Raw genomic sequence first — 23,538 nt, forward strand, 5'->3', positions numbered from 1 at the left:
TGTGTGTGCGTGCGCGCGCGTGCGCGTGTGCACGCGTGCATGCACGCACTAGATTTTCTGAAGGGAAACCAAGAGAGCTGCTCATAGGAGGCAGACTTTGGATCTGCATAAAGGACAACAAAAGGAAAGAATACCAACAAAAAGAAGAAAATTTTATCTAATATCCTTCATACTATAAATGCATAGGTCTGGCCTGTTTGTTTGGTGGCAGTTGTGGGGCTTGAATTCAGAACCTGGACATTGTCCCTGAACTTTTGTGCCCAAGGTTAGAGCTCTATCACTTGAGCCACAACTCTGGCTTTTTGATGTGTTAATTGGAGATAAGAGTCTCATGGACTTTCCTACCCAGGCTGGATTAGAACCTTGATCCTCAGGTGTGAGCCCCTTGGTGCCCAGCCAGGCCTGGTTTTTAATGGGCTTCTTTTCTAGTTGCTTGAGTTTGATTTCAGAAACTAGAAAATGGAGAAGCTATCACATCAACAAACTGTAGCTTAGTCATCTTGGTAGGTCAGGTAACAAAGTCCAGTTTGTTTATTTCTAACCCAAATACTGCAAATATACAGAAAATTACTGGTACAAAGTTAAACACATCCAGATTTATTTACACAATGCTAAAGAAATTTGAGTTTTATTTTCATCTTGTGGGATTTCATTATGGGATCTGGCTTTGAACTTACATGGCCATTGAAACTTGATTATCCCACCTCACATGCAATTTTCTGTTCCGAGGGAGCAGAAAGCTTGAGTGTTTAGCACACATGCAGTAGTGATCTTAACACTGCTTTACACTCTCATTAGGAAGGCAGCGTCCCACAGCTTGGAGAGGGACCACATGCTCAGAAACAGAGACAAGAGGGGGATGAGCAACAGGCACATGGGGACCCTGAGCATTTCTGTGCAGGAGGATAAGAAGAGAACAACCCAAACCTCCTCTCTGGAGGTTCAAACACGGGAGGTCAGTCATCCGGCTACACCCGAGGGCATGCGGAAGACAAACACTGCATTAAAGATTTGAGGCCTACCAATAAATCATTAGCATGTACACTATACAGTTTATATATGTATATATGTACATATGTATATATATATAGGTACAGGTTAGTTTATGTTATTCCATATAAACAAGAACGCTTAAGAATGTACTGGTGTGCAAAAAAAATGTATACAGCAAGTTGTTGACAGTTTCAAATCAATTTTCTAATTCTTAATGTTAAAATGCAAGGAACCAAAAAAGTCAACACACTCCTATTTCAATTCTCTTTCACCACCCTGAGGGCCAGACAGGCCAATCAGTGGCTGATTCTTACTCTACCTCCCTGTCACTATATCATGTAGCAAATATTAAACTTTGGTTTATTCAAAGGACCTTCAAGTCCCTGTTAATTTCCCTGCTGGAAGGTAGGTGGTAGAAAGTTGAAAAGCTGCATCCTTTCCTGTTTCAGTCGTTTCAACTACCTGGCTTAATGTGGACATAACAGTGCCATGATGACCACAAACAGATGTGATCTTGGTCATTGTGTACAGGGGCGGGGCTCTTCAGAGCTCTCCTAAAAGCAAAGAGAAACTCTATCTAGATGGTTTGGAGAGCAACTAAATGACTAGAGGGACCAGCCACATCACCGAGGGTTCATGTGGATGGCCCATGCCCTGTTCTCCATCCTGGTATCATGACCAAGGCTGTGGGATGTCTAGCTATGGCACTGGAGGTGGCCAGGACATACTATTCTGCCACCCCAGCACAGAGACTCAGTAAACCTACAACTAGGAGAGTAAGAAAGGCACCAACCAGCTAATTCTCTCAGAGTCTGCTCAGTTCCAAGCTTCAATGATTGAAACTCTGTAGAAATTCCCAAGCCAACTGTGCAGCGTCCAGGACTCTTCTGAGTAGTGTTACCACTCAAGTCCCAGCTGAGGCAAGTCTCAAGCAGGAAGGATGGTGAGTTCTGGATTTAAGAGCTCAGACTACTTGGACAGTCTGGTATAACAAGGCTAAATCCCACTGCTCAGGCCTCTAGAAACCACCCCTTTTGCTGCCATCTTGCTGCAAGTTTCATGATGACACACGTTAGTTTTACCTTTAAGGATAGTATCCCCAGGCTGAGCATCAAAAATCAGATTTTTTTTTAATGGATTTAGATTCTTTTACCCTCTGGTCAAGAGCACACTTCTGTACTATATGACTGGTACAGAAAGGTAATTTGAAGGCAATTCCCAAGCCAACAAAGCCAACCAGCCAGCCATGGCTCAAAGCAGGAGGATGGAGACCACCCATCCATGGTAACTCGCTTTTAGGCTCTTCCACAGGTACCCTCCAAGAGGAGAGGAGCTGCTCCTGAAGACCCATTCAAAATGCATCATTTCTTTTGTTTTCATCCATGAAAAACATGAGCATAAAATTTTCTATTTTCCAAAAATAAAACAAAAGGTCCCTAAATAATGCTCTGAAAGAAATGCACGGATCCTTATCCTATAGAACAAGTCATTATAAGAAAGAAGGCCTGCTCCAAGCCTTCAGCACTTGCCCACACAACAATTTTCCAGGGTTCTGAAACAGTTAGTGTTGCCTGTAACACATTCAGAGGCCCTGGATAACTGACTCAACTTGGTTCCTGTGCTCAAGCACTAGAATGTCAGTGGGTTCAAGTGGCATAATGCAAGTAAAAATGCTCTGAAAACTGCCAAGTTCTACAGAAATCCTAGATATTATTATAAGCAAAGAGCCTTCATCTTAGATGGTTAGAGTAGAATATTAATCTTCCTAATCTTAAAACTCAGGGGAGAATAACTATACATTGGCACATCTGCTCACATCTGTCTGGGTTTATGCTGGGAGAAAATGTGTGATGTAAATAGCTCTTTTCTGGGCATTAAATGAAAATTCACTTTGGGTAGGAGGTCACGGTGGGACAGAAGCTGACACTTTGATCATTTATAAACTGGTCTATCTCTAGAATTATTTTAAAAAATTTTAAATCATGCAAAATGAAAGAGCTAAAAGAACATTCTACCCATAGCAAAGACTTCCCTAATTTCATTTTCTAATGGAAGCTCCCTGACTCATTTAAATTTGCTGCAGTTTCAAATCTCTACATCCATTCCCCCACCCTCTTTCCCTGCTGCTGTTCATCCATTCTGAGGAGGATAGTACCTAGCCATCTGCTTGCACATTCTGACAAAACTTAATTTGGCACATTTACTTTTTGCTGGCTTTTAGCTACAAAATGAACTAGCAGCAAAATGGCACCTACCAAAGAATGTCTCAATCATAATTACTGGGAGAAACTGTGACCAGCACAGGAGGGAGAGTGAGACAGAAGACTGGCCATACTACATACCTGTGATAGCAAATATTCAAGCTATATTAATGCCAATTATTGCAGCTTTCCATTACTATATGGCCACCCAAACTGGAACTCCATTCTACAATTTATTTAATTTGGAAAAATTTCAAGTGAAAATCTTAAAAATTTAATATGAGTCCAATGTATCACACCAAGCATCATCTCACTGGAAATGTGTTTTCAATTGATTCAAAAATTTCATACTAACAAATAACCTGGCAAAATTGCAGAAAAGGATGAAAAGAATAGCTTGATAATACAATTCTGATAACAAAGTCTATAAATCTGAAAACATCCCTAGGAAAAGGCAAATAAACAGCCATTGCAATGGTTCAACAACTAGCCAACATAATGGGCAAAAAGGGGACATGGAAGACTGGGATGGTCTGTCCTTGGGGCTGTACTGTGCTCAATGATGAGCTCCAGCCAAGAGATGGCTGAGCCTGGGCAGACTTCCAGACCAAGCTGTACCCTGTCCTTGAGCAAGTCCACTGGCATATACACAAAGCCCAGCCTGAAAGATTTCAGAAGCAGCCAGAGTTTTGCCTTTAATAGGTGCTAAATCTAGTCAATTCTCTGTTGCTCCTTTCTTCCTGCCCCAAGTTAAAAATATTGCCCTGTTAAGTTTTCCTGATCTAGTATCTTGGAAGCACATGGTTAAGTTAATTGCCAAAGGGCAATTAACAAGAGTATTGCCTAATTAAACAAGAGAAAAGAAAAATCACTGTGGCCTATGGTCCCAAGGGGGTGAAAGTTGCTGCGTGGGGATCTGGGTAAGGAGCTGGCATGCAGTGTTCTTAGAGCAGGGCTGGCCCCAGATGGAGAAAAGCGGACCAGGATATACCAGTCACTCCTGCCTCTATTTTCCTCTCTCTGGCTGTTCCACATGGCCAGCGGGGCCCAGGGACAGCACTTGGTACTACGTGAATGTTGATGCTTGAGCCAGCAGAGAGGTGCAGCACAGACCAGGCAAGTATGGGGTTAGTGAACAATTCCTTCAAATTCCACTTCATTTCCCTCAAAAACAAGCAAACAAAACCCCAGAACCCATACTTTAACAAAAGACAGAACTTGAAATAAAAGGTTAAAGAATTTAAAATCCCCACCCCCCCCTTCTCAAAGCCAATTGTTGAAAGTGTTCAGGGTTCCCCACCCCACCCTGCATTTCTTTAGTGTAGGTCCTTTTGGCTTTGATGGAAGCAGCAGAACCAGAGCTGGGTCCCTCGCAAATGGGAAATTGTTTATTTCCCCAAGTCGGAGCCATCCGACATCCATGCTGGGTCCCAGCTCCTTTGAAGAGCTATTCCAGGAGGTCCTGAAAGAGAGACAGGTACCATATTATTGGCAGATTTAAAACTTCCTATTTTGAAAGCAATCACCTAGTGTCTGAGTTTAGTAAATCCTGAAGTTACCAAGATATTGCTCGGAGATTATACCTTAGTTGGCTCCAAACATTTATAAAGACTTTTTTTTTTTTTTTGTCTGTCGTGGGGCTTGAACTCTGGGCCTGCGCACTGTCCCTCAGCTCTTCAGCTCAAGGCGAGCTCTCTACCACTTGAGCCACAGCACCACTTCCCAAACATTTATTTATTTACTTTTGTTTCAGTCCTGGGGCTTGAACTCAGGGCCTAGGTACTGTCCCTGAGCTTTTGTGCTTAAGGTTAGTGCTCCATTACTTGAACCACAGCTCCACTTCTGGCTTTTTGGTAATTAATTGGAGATAAGAGTCTCACAGGCTTTTCTGTAGGTGCTGGCTTCAAACCTTGACCCTCAGAAGTTGGCCTCCTGAGTAACTAGATTACAGGCATGAACTACCAGATCCTGGCTCCTCATCATATTTTGATCACAACTAGAATAGCTTTTATTTTCCTATCTTTGGATGTCTCAAGAAGAAGCAGTCTTACCTCATCTGAGTCATCATGGTAGCCACTTTTATTAGCGTGGGAGGCTGTGTCCAAAGCATCCACCCCATCGGCCTCTGCGTGCTGCTGCAGCACAGAATATCGGTGCACCAGGAACCTGTGGGAAAACCTCTCTTAGCCCTCACTTGGTGAGTAGACTCATTTCTTTTCTTTCTTTTTTTTTTTTTGTTGGTTAGGGGGCTTGGACTCTGGGCCTGGGCGCTGTCCCTCAGCTCTTCTGCTCAAGGCAAGCGCTCTACCACTTGAGCCACAGTGTCACTTCTGGTTTTCTGATTGGTTTATTGGAGATAAGAGTCTTTCAGACTTTCCTGCCTGGGCTGTCTTTGAACCACGATAATCAGATCTCAGTCTCCTGAGTACTAGGATGACAGGCATGAGCCACTGACACCGGGCCTTTTTTTTGTTTTTGCTTTTGTTGGCTGTGGGGCTTGAACTCTAGGTCTGGGCACTGTCCCTAAGCTCTTCAGCTCAAGGCTAGTGCTCTACCACTTTGAGCCACAGTGCCACTTTTGGTTTCCTGGTGGTTAACTGGAGATAAGAGTCTCACGGATTTTCCTGCCCCAGGATGGCTTTGAAACGTGATCCCCAGATCTCAGCCTCCTCAGTAGCTAGGGTTATAGGCGCTGGTGCTTTTATACTCGTGGAATGAGTCACAGACAGTATAGCTGACACACACAAAAAATACAAGCTATGAGAAGGTTTGAGCCTGCTTTTTCTGAATTCTCTTACCTTCCACCACAGACATATTTCTTCACAATGAGCACTCCTGCAACAACCGTGACCAGCATTAATCCCACGATGGCCAGAATAATGGGAACAGAATTGGACTTGGAATTCTTGATAAAGTAAAAGAGAAACACAAAAGCTTTTAGGCATGGATATTCTAGGACTTCACTCAAAGTGGCTGTTCATTCCTCTCATTTCTCTGAGTGATCTACAGTCCAAGCCATTTGATGATGGTACTTTTCCAACCCACCAGGATGGACCATCTCAATGTTACCAGGAGACCATCACAGCTGGCAGAGGAAAATCTCAACTACAGCTGCCTGGAAACTGCGAGCACAGGGGTTTCAATGTCAAAGTTACACTGAAAGCCCTGGAAACTGCCTAGATAACACATGGTCACAGTGACTGTTCTATTCCCAGTTTACAAGTCTTGGAAGTTAGGGTGGAGTAGGAAAGGGAAACTAACAGTAGTAGTCTGAACTAATCTAGAACAGAGCTGTCATCTGGGAAGATGCGTGTGTCCATGCCATACCAGGGAGGCCACTATATAGGACATCAAGATTTATGTTTTTACTATTTTTTGGTATGATTTTGAAATAAGCCTTATCACATGATTGTTTGCGTGTAACCTACCTGGGTCTGGGTGGGAGATAGGAAGTGTGTGTTTTCAGTGTATCCAAGAGGAGGCGGAGCTGGATTCTGGGACAAGCTGTGTCCCTGTGGGCGGGAGTCCTGTGCAATCACACACACAAACACTCTAAGGACAACCACCAGCAGTCCAGGGCAGGGGTGCAGAGAAGGAGGAACGTTCCCCCTTACAAATACACACACCCACACACTCTTCTCCCATTGCCTCCTGAGTCCCACCCTTTGTCAGTCTCTCACCCCAGAAGAGAGGAGGTGACTACAGATTATCCTGCTCAGCCTTTCAAATTACAGATGGGAAACAGGGACCTCCAGCTTAGTCCCTGAGTCACATTGCTGTCCCAGTGCTTTTACTTCTTTATTTTTATCAAGAATAAATATCAATAGCTGGGCTCCAGTGGCTCACACCTGTAATCTTAGCTAATCAGGAGGCTGGGATCTAAGGATCGAGGTTTAAAGCCAGCCTGGGCAGGAGAGTCTATGAGACTCTTATCTCCAATAAACTACCAGAAAACTAGAAGTGGTGCTGTGGCTCAAATGGTAGAGAGCTCGCCTTGAGCTGAAGAGCACAGGGATAGCACCCAGGCCTAGTTCAAGCCCATGGCCAAAAAAAAAAAAAAAAGAATATCAGGAAGTTTCCTTTACTCCAAAACCCAACCACATAGTTCAGTTCCATAGTTTTGTAATTAGCTTTGTAAGTTGCCTCTATACCAAAAGCATCCCACTGCACCACAGATCAGGTTTCCATCGTAAACACCTCTGACATGACTTAGCACAAAAATCCACCCCATATTGTACAATGCTCTTACCAGCACTCTGGGTCATGGTGCTTCTTTTTGTTATATATTTAAATTTTTCAGCCAATATGTAATATTTATACATAGGAATAGAGTACAGTGTGATATTTCAATGTATACACATGCATCATACACTGATGGCCAACCTTCTTGAGTGTTTTACCTAAATGGCTCTGAAGTTCAGGAATTTCTACAACTCTGCGTCTAGGATTTTTTCAGTCCTACAGAATACTAGTTATCCCCACCAAGAAAGAGCTTTTTATGGGATGAGCTTATTGGGTCATGCCATGAGTCCTTCACCCTTAGTTTCCTGTGTACAGGTAAGCTGACTGAAGTATAATTTTGATCTTTTCTGACAGAACATGAAATCCCACTTGTACCTAAAATCTAGATCTGTTTGAACATACCTGCTTTTGGGGATTCAAAAAGTTGCTTGTACATTTCTTTTTCAAGTCCTTTACTTCTCGAGCTGGATTCATCCCACCTTGGCATCTGTCTCCTGGAATTTTCCGGTATCTGAAAGGCAGAAGAGAAAGTTTGTTTACAGGGGTTTGTACTTCCTGGTAGTGGCTGTATTACTTTCTGAGAAAGGTGTACAGTTTGTGCTCAGAGCTGCTGGGCTGTGGTAAAAGCCCTTGGGGCACCTGGTAGAGGCAGGATGGCCAAACCTGAGCCATGGCCAGAATGGCAGTAGCAATAGAGTAACCACATCTGCTGCAGGAATTGTAGGCCAGTGTAATTTGATAAGCCATGGAAAATATGGAGCCTCAAGGAAAACAAGTTTCTCAAAGTCTACCAAGTCTTTTTTCAGCAGTGGCTATGACAGAGAGGAATTGGAATCTAAAATGACAAATGGGACACAACAAGGACATCTCACCCATTTGTTGTCAGATGTTCTTCTCTTCCATACAGACAAAACTCTAGGTCATGCCCCTTTAGTTCTGGCTGTTCCACACACTCTGAATCATTTTCTGGACGGAAGTAGCCAAAATCACTGCAAGAGTCAACATTAAGACAGTTTTCAAAGTGTTGGAGAGACAGTTAATGACTAGCTATGATGGGTTTATGTGGAGTAATGAATTATTAATATTCTAGTCTAAAACTCAGTTTCTTTTTTTGGACATGAAACATCCTTCTTGGTGTTTTATCTTACCATTTTCTATCATTTTCTCCCCTCTTCCTTGTTTATATACCTTTACTACTGCTAGGTCAAGATTGCTGGGGCTGGTTGCTGGCTCTGTCCAATGGTTAACTGGTTAACTGTCTGGTGTGATTATACTATCTGCCCAATTATTAACGCTTGGTTCTCTTTCTGTGTCTCAATTTCTTTGATAAGAAGCAGCACTCTCACTTCTTATTGAGAAGGATTTCAATATTGTTTTTTGTTTATCTCAGACAGGACAGGGGCTTTTGGGGGGATCTTGGGCAATATAGGTACCAAAGGAAATCCTCCAGGGTACAGTGACAGATGGATGGCTGCCTGGTTACAACGTAGTCTCGACCATTCTGACAGATGGATGACTTGCGTAGCCTCAGGTACTGCTCTTTATAGCCCAAGATGCAGCCATCTTCATGATCCCCAGGGTCTGTAGAGTGTGCCAGCCATACAGTGTAGTCTTCTTCTTCACCTAAAGGACAGACACACTGTTCAGAAGCTGTGCAGCACACATCCCACCACAGGAGGCAGCTGCCAGGCTGTAGAAGGAATGAGGGGAGGGAAGACCGGAATGTGTGACTTGATCTATTGCTCGAATGTGGAACTGCAAACAAAAAAGTGGCATTATTCTAGAGCCTCCCAGTAATTGCATTCCTTTGTGCCAAAGGAGGGTTCTTGCCATTGCATTATTCTATATTAGCAAAAACTTCACTTATTTTGAAGTAGAAAGCTGCAAAGGGAGTTCTAGTTTCTTCCCAAGTGAGACACTGCTGTCTGTCTTACTTTACCCATGCCCTCCATCCAGAGCAACTGGCAATTCCTACTTCAGAGAATCTTTGCTCAGAAGAAAATACTAATTACCCAGGAACATTAAGTTCAATTTCCCATGTCTTAATTTGCATTAAACAGAAGGGACAACAGCCTCTTTTGGATTGATGATGACAACGTTCTCTGGCTCAATATATCCTTTTATCCTTTCATTTACTCCTGGAAAACATACTCAGAAGCTATAACTTAAAGACTGGGGATTAGTTTTTTTATCCTTCAGGATATGAAGACCAGCCACAGAGCCAGCTAGAGAGTAGGTGCTTAACAAATCTTTTAATGATGTTAAAAAATTTTAGAGATAACTGTAGAACTGCCTGCTGAGGGGAAAACTCCAGCCAGTTTTTCTTAATAGCTTCTTTAATGACTTTAGATGACAATAGGCTTCAGTTTTAAAACTGTACTTAAGCATCTTGTAAAAAAAAAAAAAAGTAAGGTCCTAAACAAGAGCTCTGCTTCTTTGGGAGTCGCTGAACTAACACCTGAGGAAAGGGACCAACATTCAACAAAAACATCTAGGAACTTTAAGTCTTTGGTTGTATCCCACCAATGTGTGAACAAGGTCCCTCTTTCTCCAGCGTTTTCTTTTGTGCTTCACTTTTTTCAGTGTAATGTCGGCATCTTTGGCAAAGAGTCTGGGTTTGCTTTTGACCACCCTCTGTACATTGTCAGCCTCTTTCTGAAGCCATTTTCTGGGCCTCTATCACGTCTTCTAGTGTGAAGTCACACCACTTTGAAGAGATCAGTGTGAACTTCATTCTTACCCAGCGGTTGTGACTGACAGTCAAGCTAAAACTTCAACATTTTGAGAGGTGACACAGTCAACACTTTCCCCTCTTTACAGTCCACTACCTTTGTCTACACCCCTCAAATGTCAAAATAATTTTAGACAAGAATACACATGTACTGGGCTGGGAATTTGGCTCAGTGGTAGAGCACTCGCCTTGCATGCTTAAGGCCCTGGGTTCGATTCCTCAGCACCACATAAGCAAAAAGAAAAAAGCCGGAAGTGGTGCTGTGGCTCAAGTGTTAGAGTGCTAGCCTTGAGCTGAAGAGCTGAGGGACAGCACCCAGGCCAAGAGTTCAGGCCCCATGACCGGACCTCCCAAAAAAAAAAATAAATAAATAAAAAAGAATACACATGTACTGTTCCTATAAGGCAGAAAAAAAGTCTCATAAAGGTACAAGAGATCTTTCTACCATTGTGAGAGCTACACTGTCCTATCAGGTAGCCCTAAGCCACAGCTACTTCAGGCTGCGAGTTGCTCTAAGTATTAAGCCTATACCAGATTTCATAGACAGAAAACAAAATGTGAAAGATTTCAACAACCTTGTCTCAATGTTTACATGTTTTAGTTATAGGAAAATAGAAATCTGTCAATAAAATGGATTTCACCTTTCTTTTTACTTTTATAATGTACTTGACAGGATGATTTATGTAGCCCTCATATTTCTTTTCACAATGCTAATTCTAAGAAAATCATCTGTTCTGATTCCACTAATTGATCATATATATCTTTTTTTTTTTTTTTTTTTTTTGCCAGTCCTGGGGCTTAATTCAGGGCCTGGGCACTGTCCCTGAGCCTCTCTGTGCTCAAGGCTAGTGCTCTATCACTTGAGCTACAGTGGTACTTCTGGCTTTTCTGTTTATGTGGTACTGAGGAATGGAACCCAAGGCTTCATACCTGCTAGGCAAGCACTCTACCACTAAACCAACTTCCCGGCCCCCCCCCCCAACCTCTTTTTATATGCATATTTGTTTATCCCAGCTAAAGGGGATTAAACTGGATGGATTATTAGGGAAGAAGAGTCTTAGAAAATTCCAGGGGAGATACTCACAATTCCTTTCAAGAATATCTTTAAAGTCAATGGTGTAGGAGACCCATTGGCGGGTGAGGAAAGATTCTGTGAAGCCCCAAATGCTGATATTCATGGACCTGGCTCCAGGTTCTGATGCTAGACCAGTGAAATAGATGGGTTCCCTGGTGAATGTGTAGGTTTGCCAGCATTGACCTTCATCTGTGGAGAACCTGAAATAACCATTAAAGAAAGATCATGACAGACGACTAATGTACTGGGAATATCAGGAAAGCACTATGGCTGTTTGGTCCCCAACACGAGAAAACCCTGTATTTAGGTCATGATTTACTTGCTGACCATTATTTTAATTAAATATTATTATTAATATTAATTTTTGGTGCCAGTCTTGGGGCTTGAAATCCAGGCCTGGATGCTGTCTCTGAGTTTTTGTGCTTAAGGCTAGTGCTCTAGGGCTGGGAAGGTGGCTCAGTGGTAGAGCGCTTGCCTTGCATGCTCGAGGCCCTGGGTTCGATTCCTTAGCACCACATAAGCAAAAAGAAAAAAGCCAGAAGTGGCGCTGTGGCTCAAGTGGTAGAGCACTAGCCTTGAGCTGAAGAGCTGAGGGACAGTGCCCAGGCCCAGAGTTCAGGCCCCACGACCGGAAAAAAAAAAAAAAAAAAAAAAGGCTAGTGCTCTACCACTTAAACAGCAGCTCCACTTCCAGCTGCTTTTAGTAGCTAATTGGAGATAAGAATCTTATCGAATTTCTTGCCTGGGCTGGTTTTGAACCACAATCCTCAGAACTAAACCTCTTAAATAGCTAGGATTACAGGTATAGGCCATTGACGCTCAGCTCTTTTATTATTATTATTATTATTATTATTATTATTGTTATTGTGGGCCATGAACTCAGGGCCTACACTCTGTCCCTTAGTCTCACAGGGATTTTTCTGCAGCTCTCAGATCTCAGCCTCCTGAGTAGCTAGGAGTAGAGGTGTGAGCCATTGGCACTTGGCCTATTTTAATTTTTAAAGTATTTCATTGTGATGTGTCTATGTGTGCATATAGTGTGCTCTGATCAAATTCACCCTTATATTACTCTTTCCCCCACCTCTCCTTTTTATTCATTCATTCCTTTATTCATTTATTCATAAGTTTTTGATAGTTCTCTATTTTTATATATGCATATAAAATGCTTTGAGCGTATTAGTTAACAAAGCAGGGGAAAAGGTACATTTACAGAAAACATGGATGTAGATACCTTTATAAAATTTATTTTAAAGAAAAGAAAAGGTAGTGCACTGATTCAAGTAAGAATGGGCTTCTAAACTTTCTAAAAATTATCTTCAAGTAGTTGTACAAAGGGGTTTCAATTTAACATGCCTATTTCTATGTACAATGCATCATAATCAATATTACTCTTTCTATCATTCTTTCCCAGGATTCTAAATTAATAAACTCAAATTACATGATAAAAACTTGTATGTAAGTAGTTTCCAATCTAGAGTGCTTGACCATTTCTGTAATATTTTTGTTGAGAAAAATATTTTTTAAATGTGATAAAACTTGTTAGCTAGAAGGGGTCAGAGGGAAAAGCAACCCATTTATTTCAAGTTGCTCTAAACACAATCACTTCCAGCACTTTCCCTACAGCTCAGCAGAGTGCAAAAATCTAAAACAGGGTCTGACTTTCTCATCAGACAAAGAAAATTCCCAGGGCTGCCCTGTATGTAGGTATGCGTGGGGAGCTGAGCTCATGCATACTTAATCACATTGATAGGATGGTTGCTGTGCTCGATGGCCACAATGATGCCTCCAGAATCCAGGATGGTATAGTGGTGGGGTCCTTCCAGCATCTTTGTCCAGGAGTAACCCCCATCATCTGAGATGTAAACATCTGGGACCATCACTGAGATGGCATCCCCAACACTACCTGCAATATAAAGCACCAACTCATCAGCACACACTGACAATGGAAGAGAGAGGATTTACTGACAGAATAATTCTGATTATTGCTCATCAGGTCTTTGACAGTAGAACTGGAGACCACTAAAACTTGGTAGAGGAAGAAGTCACTTCACTCTCCTAGGGTAGAAGTCTATTTAAAAATCAAAGCAAGCTGGGAGCCTGTGGCCACACCTGTAATCCTAGTTACTCAGGAGGCTGTGAGCCGAGGATTGTGGTTTGAAGCCAGCCTGGGCAGGAAAGCCCTTGAGACATTTTATCTCCAATTTAAAAAAAAGTGGAGGGTGGTGGGGAGTGGAACTGGGCTGTGGCTCAAGTGGTAGAGTGCTAGCCTTGAGCACAAAAGCTCAGGCACAGTACCCAAGCCCTGACTTTAAGCCCCAGGACCAGCACCAAAAATAAATAAATAAATAAATAAATAAATAAATAAATAACTCAAGCATTGTTATAGTGCAGGAAATTTCTACTAGGGGTTAAAGACATGGCTCAGTTGGTAGAGTGCTAGCCAATGAGCAAAAGTGTCAGGTACCTATTTTGAGTCCTGGTTTCAGACTAAAAAAAAAAATTCTACTAAAGAAATACAAAGGCCTAAGGCTGGGAAGTTGGCTCAGTGGTAGAGTGCTTGCCTTGCATGCTTGAGGCCCTGGGTTTGATTCCTCAGCACCACATAAGCAAAAAGAAAAAAGACAGAAGTGGTGCTGTGGCTCAAGTGGTAGAGCACTAGCCTTGAGCTGAAGAGCTGAGGGACAGCGCCCAGGCCCAGAGTTCAGCCCCACAACTGGACCCCCCCCCCAAAAAAAGAAATACAAAGGCCATTTGCAGTGATTTTTCTCACAGGCTATGCTGAGTTTCTATGTGCTCAGCTACTTCTGTGAATGGTGGCGGGAGGGAGGGTGCTTACCGTGTGCGATGACTATGCCCACAGCATTAGGTTCTGAGAGTGGAGCCATTGGAACATTCAGTTTTTGGGAGATGCTGTAAGAAGCATGAATATGAAGGCTACACTGTGAAAAGAAATCAAAGCTCAGATTAAAACCAAAGACACAATGTCCCTACTCATTTCACAGAGCCCCCAACACTTTGAACTTGACCCAGACTTCAGTGGAGGTAATCTGATTTTTAAATTGTAGAAAAGTATGTATTTCAAAAAAAAATTTTCATTTTAGGCCTGGGAAGGTGGCTCAGTGGTAGAGCGCTTGCCTTGCATGCCTGAGGCCCTGGGTTCGATTCCCCAGCACCACATAAGCAAAAAGAAAAAAGCCGGAAGTGGCGCTGTGGCTCAAGTGGTAGAGTGCTAGCCTTGAGCTGAAGAGCTGAGGGACAGCGCCCAGGCCCAGAGTTCAGGCCCCACGACCGGACCCCCCAAAAAACAATTATCATTTTAGTTTTTAAAGTATATATTTCATGAGTACTAAGATTATTCAAAGAATAAATTTTTTTCTTTTATTGTTATTTAAAAGGTGATGTACAGAGGGGTTACGGTTAAGTCAAGTAAAGAATACATTTCTTTTTGGACAATGTCACACCTTCCCTCACACAGTATATTCTTTTTAAAGAACATTTAATAATCTTGCAAAACTGAAACTATTAACCTTTAAGCAACAAGCCCTACTTCTGCCTCCCGATAGCCCTAGCAATCACTGTTCTAATTTCCATTTTTCTACTGACTACTCGAGGTACCTCATATATATGAAATCATACAGTATACGTTTTGTGGCAGGTTCATTTCACTTAGCCTTTTCTGAAGGGTTATCTTTATTGTTAGTGTATGCCAGAATTTTCTTTTTTGGTCAGTTGTGGGTCTTGAACTCTGGGTCGGGACGCTATCCCTGAGCTCTTTAGCTCAAGGCCAGTGCTCTACCACTCAAGCCATAGCACCACTTCCAATTTTCTGGTGGTTAAGTGGAGATAAAAGTCTCATAGACTTTCCTGTTTGGGCTGGCTTTGAACCACGATCCTCAGATCTCAGCCTCCTGAGTAGCTAGGATTATAGGCATGAGTCACTGGCATCTGGCTCAGAATTTCCTCTCCTTTAAAGATCGGATAATATTCCATTGTGTGGCATTGGAACTAAGAAGTGAATTTAGTAAAGTACCAGTATACAAAATCAACATACAAAAATATATTATACACTAGCACTTCATATACAAAAAAGAAACCAAGTATTACTCACTAACACCCACTTATAATAGCATAAAAAAGATTAATGGGAAAAGCAAGAGGAGGGATGGTAGGATGAAAAGTACATTGATCAGTGGTACTAAGTTATAGTAAAAAAAAATTCTGGTATGCTTTTGCACAGTAGAGTAACATAATGATAATATTCTGCATGGTTCCAAAAGCTAGAATAAAATTTGAATTTTTTTCATAAAGAAATAATAATGCTTGAGATCACAGATAGGTTTACTATGATTAGAACATTACACAATATATACAAGTATTCAAATGTTATATTGTATGCCATATACATGTACTAATTCTATGTATGTATTAAAACTTTTGATTAGAAAATAATGCTCTGAAGCTCTGCACAGTGGCTCATGCCCATAATCCTAGCTCCTAGGAAGTACTCAGTAAGTGGAGATTTAAAGAATTGTGTTTCCAGACTAGCCAAGCAAAAAGTTCATGAGATCCCAGCTCAACAAATAGCTGGATGGGAGGGTGTGCACTGATCATTCCAACTTCACATGGAAGTATAACTAGGAGGGTCACAGCCCAGGTTGGCTCAAATATAAGCATGAGAGCCTATTAGAAAAATTACAAAAGCAAGTGGTAGGATGCCTGTCTGGCAAATGCAAGGCCTTGAGTTCAAACCCTAGTACTGACTAAATAGATAAATTAATTAATAACAAAATAATAAATTTATTTCTAAAAATAAATTTATTTTGGGTAAATACTGAGAAATGACTAAAGGCATAGCTCAAATGGTACAGTACTGGCTTTGAGCATAAAAGCTCAGGAACAGGGGCTGGGAAGGTGGCTCAGTGGTAGAGCGCTTGCCTTGCATGCATGAGGCCCTGGGTTCGATTCCTCAGCACCATGTAAGCAAAAAGAAAAAAGCCGGAAGTGGCGCTGTGGCTCAAGTGGTAGAGTGCTAGCCTTGAGCTGAAGAGCTGAGGGACAGCGCCCAGGCCCAGAGTTCAGGCCCCATAACCGGTTTAAAAAAAAAAAAAAAAAAAAGGGGCTGGGAAGGTGGCTCAGTGGTAGAGCGCTTGCCTTGCATGCCAGAGGCCCTGGGTTCGATTCCTCAGCACCACATAAGCAAAAAGAAAAAAAAGCTGGAAGTGGCGCTGTGGCTCAAGTGGTAGAGCGCTAGCCTTGAGCTGAAGAGCTGAGGGACAGCGCCCAGACCCAGAGTTTAGGCCCCACGACCAGACCCAAAAAAAAAAAAAAAAAAAAGCTCAGGAACAGTGTCAAAGCACTGAGTTCAAGACTAAGGACCAGCACCTCCCCCCCCCCAAAAAAATATTGAAACAGCAACCTACAGAACAGGTCAAAATATTAACAAAATAATTCAGTTTAAAAATGTACAAGGGAGCCGGGCGCTGGTGGCTCACGCCTATAATCCTAGCTACTCAGGAGGCTGAGATCTGAGGATCTCGGTTCAAAGCCAGCCCGGGCAGGAGAGACCATGAGACTCCTATCTCCAATAAACCACCAGAAAACTGGAAGTGGTGCTGTAGCTCAAGTGGTAGAGCGCTCACCTTGAGCTGAAGAGCTGAGGGACAGCGCCCAGGCCCAGAGTTCAAGCCCCACGGCCAACCAAAAAAAAAAAAAAAAATGTACAAGGGCCAGGCACCAGTGGCTCACACCTACTAGCTACTCACGAGGCTGAGATCTGAGGATTGTGGTTCAAAGCCAGCCCAGGCAGGAAAATCCATGAAACTTCAATTAACCACCAGAAAATTGGAAGTGGTGTGGCTCAAATGGTAGAGCACTCACCTTGAGCTGAAGAGCTCAGGGACAGCACCCAGGCCCAGATTTTAAGCCCCATAATCAACCAACAACAACAAAAAAATGCACAAGAATCTGAATAGCCATTTTTCAAAAGACACATACTAGCCAGAGGGCATATGAAAAACAAATGCTCTCAATATAACTAATCATGAGGGGAATGAAAGTAAAAAACCACAATACTATATCTGCTAGAATAGCTGTTAACCAGAAGAGAAAATATAAGTGTTGAACATGTGAAGAAAAGGGAACTTTTTTGGGGAGGGTTGAACTCAGGGTTTTAGTACTTACTAAGCAGGTAGTTTACCACTTGAGCCATGCCTCTAGTCACTCTCAGTATTTTCCCAAAGGAAAGAGATCAGAATCTCAAAGAAATATCTGTACTCCCCTGTTCATTGCAGGTTAACTCATAAGAGCCAAAATACAGACTCAATCTAGCTATCCTTTTGATGGATGCATGGATGAATGGATGAAGAAAATGTGATACATATACACAATGAGCTATTATTCAGCCTTAATAAAAAGAGATCCTGACATTTGCTTCTACATGGGACATTCTGGTAAATAAGCCAGGCTCAGAAAGACAAATACTGTGTGATCTTATTTATATGTGGAATTTTAAAAAAGAAGAGAAGAGTGAGTAGATGTTGGTCAAAGATTACGAAGTTTCAGTTATGCAGGAGGAAAAAATTCTGGGAAGCTAAAATCAAGATGGAGAAGACTATGGTCTATAAAACTGCATTGCATGTTTGAAATTTTTTTGCTGAGAGTAGCTCCTAAATATTCTCAGCTCTTACACAATTAAAAGGTAACTGTGAGGTTATATTAATTAGTTTGATTCTGGCAATCATTTTACAATGTATACATATAGCAAAATACCACATTGTACATTATACATAAAGACCATTTTAATTTATCAATAATACTTTAATAAATCTGATTCGAAAATAAATGTCAGAAAGCAGTTGAGGTACGAAGCAGGACAAAAGTTAGTGTTCTTAAATGGTAAATATGTTATGTATATTTTACTACATAAAAAAGTGGAGAGTTATTTCACAACATCTAAGGCTCTTAAGCAGAAACTCCAGGCTAGAAAAGTAGAATCCTTGTCAGCAGGGTATGAGGATTGCTCAGGAACTACTAGCATTCCACATGTTCACTGTTAAAGGGAACTCCCAGTGTTCCCCTGGGCTCATCTTAAACTCTGTGAAGAGCCAGAAGAGCTAGATACAAAGCTTGTCCATTTCCTTTTCTCTTGTCTGTCAAGGCCTGTCACTTCTGGAATCTAGGCTATCTGGGAGTGGCTATTTGTGTGTCTAGTTCCCAGACCCTCCTCAGAGGGGCCTGGTTTGCCTTCCCAAGTACCAGCAACATTACTACTCAGGAGCTACATGAGTCAGGCAAAGGGGAAAGAAGACTGGATGCTCTGGCCAGCACTGCTATGGACAGCTGCATCTTGGCTCCCTGCAAGTTTTTTTAGTCTTATCACTGCCATGTTGATCCTTAACTAATAATCAGCACATCTACCCATTCTTTTTCCAACCAGAAGTTAGCCCTTAGTTTTGTTCTTTTTTTTTTTTTTGAGACAAGTAATCCATGGTATCTTGACCTTTCCACACAGTTCCTATTTCCCAAATTCTAAATGAACTTCTCCGTTTCCAAATCTTCCATCTGAAGCTGTAGATCTAATTTAGTAAGACTGAACTATTCAAAAGCCTGGACCAGGCTGGAGCAGAGAAGACTGGCTGTTTTTCTACACACACACACACAAATGGATAACAGATGCAAACCAACCTCATTCTTGTTCTTTGCTGTAGCATCACATTCGCTGTTCTCAGGCTTCCTCAGGTGCTTCCACCTTCCTCCCTGATCAAAAGTGATCATGGTCTGGATAGAATTATCTGAGTGGGAAAAGAATGACCATAAGCCCAGTACACTAGAGACACCCAATTAAAGTCACTTTAATTCTCTCTGTAGGCATTTTAACACTGGATAAAATGGTTCAGGGTTTGGTGAGGAACTGAGCAACACTTGAAATATGAGATCTGAAGAAAATGTATCACCTGAACAGGATCCACTAATCCCAGAAGTCAACTGGGTTAATGCTAAAGATATGTTTTATGATGTAGTTTAGATCTCTTTTCTTTCCTTTTTCTTTTTTCCTTTTTTGTCAGTTGTAGAGCTTGAACTCTGGGCCTGGGTACTGTCCCTCAGCTCTTCAGCTCAAGGCCAGTGCTCTACCACTTGAGCCACAGCGGCACTTCTAGTTTTCTGGTGGCTTATTGGAGATAAGAGTCTCATGGACTTTCCTGCTCAGGCTGGCTTTGAACCACATAGTTTAGATCTTAAATGTCCCTTCTATTGTTGTGTTAAAAGCCTGGTTGCTAGTCTGTGACACTACTGGGAAGTGATGGAATCTTTAAGAGGTGAGACTTACTGGAAAGAGGTTGCATCATCAGAAGCCATGACCTTAAAGCTGGTATTGGAGATTCATTTTCTTTTCATCTTTGAGGTGAAGGGGCTTCTTCTACCATACATTCTCCCAAACAGTGGTAATAACTAGCCATAGACTGAAACTTTCAGAACTGAACCAAAGCAAACCTTTTCTCTTTAAAAGCTGACTACCCCGGTTATTACAGTAACAGAGAACCAGTACATTTCTACATTTCCATTCAACACAAATAGGCTGGTGTTCATTTGCTTTCCTTGTTTGATGCCTCTGAGGGAAATCTACCACAGGAAGGCATATTAATCTTTATTTGGCCAAGGCCATGACACCAGGCTCGTTTTAGAGACCCTCATAATTTGAATATAGTGCTTAAGCATGAATAAATATTTCCTAATTATTGTTTCTCCACTACCCCATATCTTATATAACTTTTCCTTTCTCTCCCTTATGTCTTATCTCTCTGTTTTCCTTCTCATCTTTCTTTCTCATTCTCTGTCTTCAATGATATAAACTATTACAGGCTTAGATTTAGAGATAATATGCTTTTAGTTTTCAAAGTAATACCAAATAAAAAAGCAAGTGAAAATTCACTTATTCAACAAACATTTATTGAGGGCCCACTATGTAAAAAAACTTTTGTAGGCCTTTGAGAATATGTCAGTGAATACAACAGATTCATAAAATATATATTGCAGAAGGCAAGAGAAGCATTAGACATAGTAAATAAGTAAATTATATAGTATGTTAGAAAACAAGTTCTATGGAAAAATCTTGTACATCTAAAGGTGGATTGGGAGTGTATATATGAGGAGAGGAGGGAAAATTGGAATTGAAAATAAGATAGCCAGGGTGGATCTCATTCAGAAAGTAACACATGAGCAAAGACTTGAAGGAGGAAGCACTCAGCCTAAAGAAAACAGATGGAAATGTCAGTGCAGATACGTAACGAATGAATATATGTACCTAGTGTATACTAATGAATGAGTATATGTACCTGGGCTGGCAAGGGGTTAGTGTTAGTGGCAAGAGTGAATGAAAGAAGACTTGAAGAGGAGGTCAGAGAGGAAAAAGCTAGCCAGTGTCATGTAGGACTCTGTAGGCCATTACAAGGAATTGACAAAATAAAAACAGTCCTCACCTCCTACCCAAATAACAAATATATCAACATTTAAGAGTCCTTGTATTTGGGAGTAATGTATTTGTTTGCAAATTTGAGCCTTACTAGCACGAGCTTGTAGCTTCATTATGTAGAAAATTAGAAAATTTTGGCCAGCCCTTGCTATGCCCTCTGTAAGAAGAAAAGTAGCTCAAATTCAGATTGCCTGCTGCCTGCCTGCCTTCCTTCCTTCCTTTCTTCCTTCCTTCCTTTCTTCCTTCTTCCCCCCACTCTCTTTCTGTGTATGTGTGCGTGCTCACATGCACACATGTGCATGTATGTGAGTACTAGGGTTTGAACTCAGGGCCTTGGTACTGTCCCTTAGCTTTTTTGCTCAAGGCTAATGCTCTACCACTTGAACCACAGCTCTCCACTTCTCTCTTTTTAGAGGTTACTTGGACATAAGAATCTCATGGACTTTCCTGTCTAGGCTGGCGTTGAACAATAACTCTCAGACCTCAGCCTCCTGAGTAGCTAAGATTACAGGTGTGAGCCACTGGTGCCTGGCTTTCAGACTCATTTCAATGTGTCTAAACCTTCCACTATAGAGGTTCAGGCATATAGAAATGAGCCTGTTGCTATGTATCTTAACAATATAGATTTTTGTATCTACTGTTGCTTTGCTCTATAGTTAATTGCCATAACTTATATATAGGGAGCCAGAATTTATGTATGTAGGCAAACACATTTCTATGGGCCAAGACCCTAGGAGCCAAGAACTCATCAGGTTCCTTAGAGGCCTCAAATCCTAACACACTGAGCTTAAAGAGCAAGGCAGATGAATGGTCATGACAAGCCTTACCTTCTGAAAGCATGCTTGTTATGTAGACCCCACGGAGGGAAGTCACATTGGTAAAGTCAGTCTCTCCCCCTGTGGTTGTATAGAGATGTCTGTCCAAAGACTTGGAGTAGACAATGCCTCGATCATCAGAGGTAAAGATAGTGCCAAATCCAGTGTCTAAAACACGTAAACAAATAAAAATAGTAAGTCTCAATAGGAAGCAGAGAGAAAATCGATAGTGTAGCCAAACAAGTGATTTTGCCTAACTGGCCTAGCACATTCACCAATTGTTTCTCTCAGATGAAAATTAAGACTTGAGAGTTCATCAAAATTTTCAAAACCCATCTTTACGTATAGTACCCAGCTTAGTGCCTGGAATATGGGAGATGCTGAGTTTGTTGAATGACTTAACCACATGCCAGAGAAAATACATTTCTCAATCTTGTACTTTAGTTTCTCAAGCTATTTATAGTGAAGAATCTTGTGTGTGTGTATGTGTGCACACATGTGTGCATGTGTGGGCATGTGCACACTAACACTGGGGCTTGAACTCAGGAACTCATGCTTTCACTTGGAATTTTCAAGGACTCAATGGTCTCACTTGGATTTTTCATTCAAGGCTGGTGTTTTACTACTTTAGCCACAGTTCCAACTTCCATGTTTTCACTGATTAAGTAGAGGTAAGAGTCTCTAAGAGTTATCTGCTCAGGCTGGCTTTGAACTATAATCCTCAGATCTCAGCCTCCTGCATCACTAGGATTACAAGTGTGAGCCACAGGTGCCTGGCTAGGATCAATTTTTTAATTTCCAGTATGTCAGAACAGATGCTTTCATAAAATGTAATAAATAGTAGTAGAAAAATAAAATAGACATGCCAGGTATGGTACATACTTGAAGTCCTAGCTATTCTAATAGGCAGGAGGATCATGGGTTCAAAGTGGCCCTGGCAAGGTTATTATGATTCTATCTCAAAAACAAAATAAAAAATGAAAGGACTAGTGGCATGGTATAAGTGGTAGAGTGTTTACCAACAAGCTAGAGGTTCCAAAACAAATAAAAAAGGACCAAGGGTGTGGCTCAAGTCATAGGGCTTGTCTAGCAAGTATTGCCAAAAGGAAAAAAAAAGAGATAAATATAAGACAGTGTCCTTAGATTCAACACATATAAAATTACTTTGTCAAACAGTGTATGAGTTTTTTTTTAAGCCTAGTCTGTTGGTGCATGTCTTATTCCTAGAACTAGAGAGGCTGATACAGGAGGATCTCAAGTTCAAGGCTAGCTTGGGCTACACAGTCAGAAATAGTCTCAAAAACAAAACAAAAATAGTTTCTAAATCTTTCCTTACTTATTTGGTAACAGTGAGTTTGCAAATTTCTACCAGTCTGATGACTACTCTGAGCAGCTCTGATTTAGAATATGTGATCATATTCATGACTACTGTAGACTATGAAAGTGGGAGGGCCTCAAAAGTTGGCCAAAGCTAGTCTTGACTTCATGATTTTACTGTCCCAGCCTACCAAGTGCTGGGATTACAGGTGTTAGTCACTAGGCCTGGATCAGATGAACTTCTATTATCTTAGAGTAATTAGAAGGATATTAAACAATTTCTAGAGTTAAGAGGAAAAGTTAACATACAAAAAGAGAAGTTTCTCAGAGCATTACTCAAAGCTTAAATATTTATGCATTTGAGGATGGACTCTTACCCCCGGGTTCATCTACATGCATGAATACCATGTCATCATTAGCTGCCAGAATAGAATAGAATTGCTCCTGCCCCACAGAGGGGAGCTGGGCCATGCTCCATGTGTCCCCTTGATCTGTTGACACGTGGATCCTTCTTGTTGTATCCTGGAATAAATATGCCATATATCTTATCTATCTATCTTTATAACCTTCTGTTAAGATGCCATGTACAGGAACAGCATTTTTAATAGTTACTGTTCATTCTTCAGTGGGTACAATTGCAATAAAAGATCATAGTGCCAATTACCAAAGCAATTTCTAACCCCTTCCAGGCAACA

General features: G+C 41.5%; 1 protein-coding gene across 4 annotated transcripts in view; it reads right to left on the reverse strand.

Moving 5' to 3' along the window:
* Positions 1–508: 508 nt before the first annotated feature.
* The window catches only part of Sort1 (sortilin 1), a 73,101-nt gene continuing 50,071 nt past the window's right edge, over positions 509–23,538 (reverse strand). For 2 of the 4 annotated variants that reach the window (XM_070006199.1, XM_070006200.1), the window contains exons 9-21: positions 23,221–23,365; positions 21,539–21,694; positions 18,926–19,032; positions 14,079–14,181; positions 12,977–13,145; positions 11,252–11,442; positions 8,870–9,059; positions 8,309–8,425; positions 7,839–7,947; positions 6,623–6,721; positions 5,993–6,099; positions 5,246–5,360; positions 509–4,656 (exon numbers count right to left, since the gene is read on the reverse strand). In XM_070006199.1, the coding sequence (XP_069862300.1) occupies positions 4,642–4,656; positions 5,246–5,360; positions 5,993–6,099; positions 6,623–6,721; positions 7,839–7,947; positions 8,309–8,425; positions 8,870–9,059; positions 11,252–11,442; positions 12,977–13,145; positions 14,079–14,181; positions 18,926–19,032; positions 21,539–21,694; positions 23,221–23,365 (1,623 nt within the window). In that variant the 3' untranslated portion in view covers positions 509–4,641. The remainder of the gene's footprint in view (positions 4,657–5,245; positions 5,361–5,992; positions 6,100–6,622; positions 6,722–7,838; positions 7,948–8,308; positions 8,426–8,869; positions 9,060–11,251; positions 11,443–12,976; positions 13,146–14,078; positions 14,182–18,925; positions 19,033–21,538; positions 21,695–23,220; positions 23,366–23,538) is intronic. The other 2 variants (XM_070006201.1, XM_070006202.1) reach the window with 1 other exon arrangement.

Source organism: Dipodomys merriami, unplaced genomic scaffold, assembly GCF_024711535.1.
Source record: "Dipodomys merriami isolate MVZ:Mamm:240054 unplaced genomic scaffold, mDipMer1.0.p SCAF_7, whole genome shotgun sequence".
In the NCBI taxonomy this organism is placed as follows: domain Eukaryota; kingdom Metazoa; phylum Chordata; class Mammalia; order Rodentia; family Heteromyidae; genus Dipodomys; species Dipodomys merriami.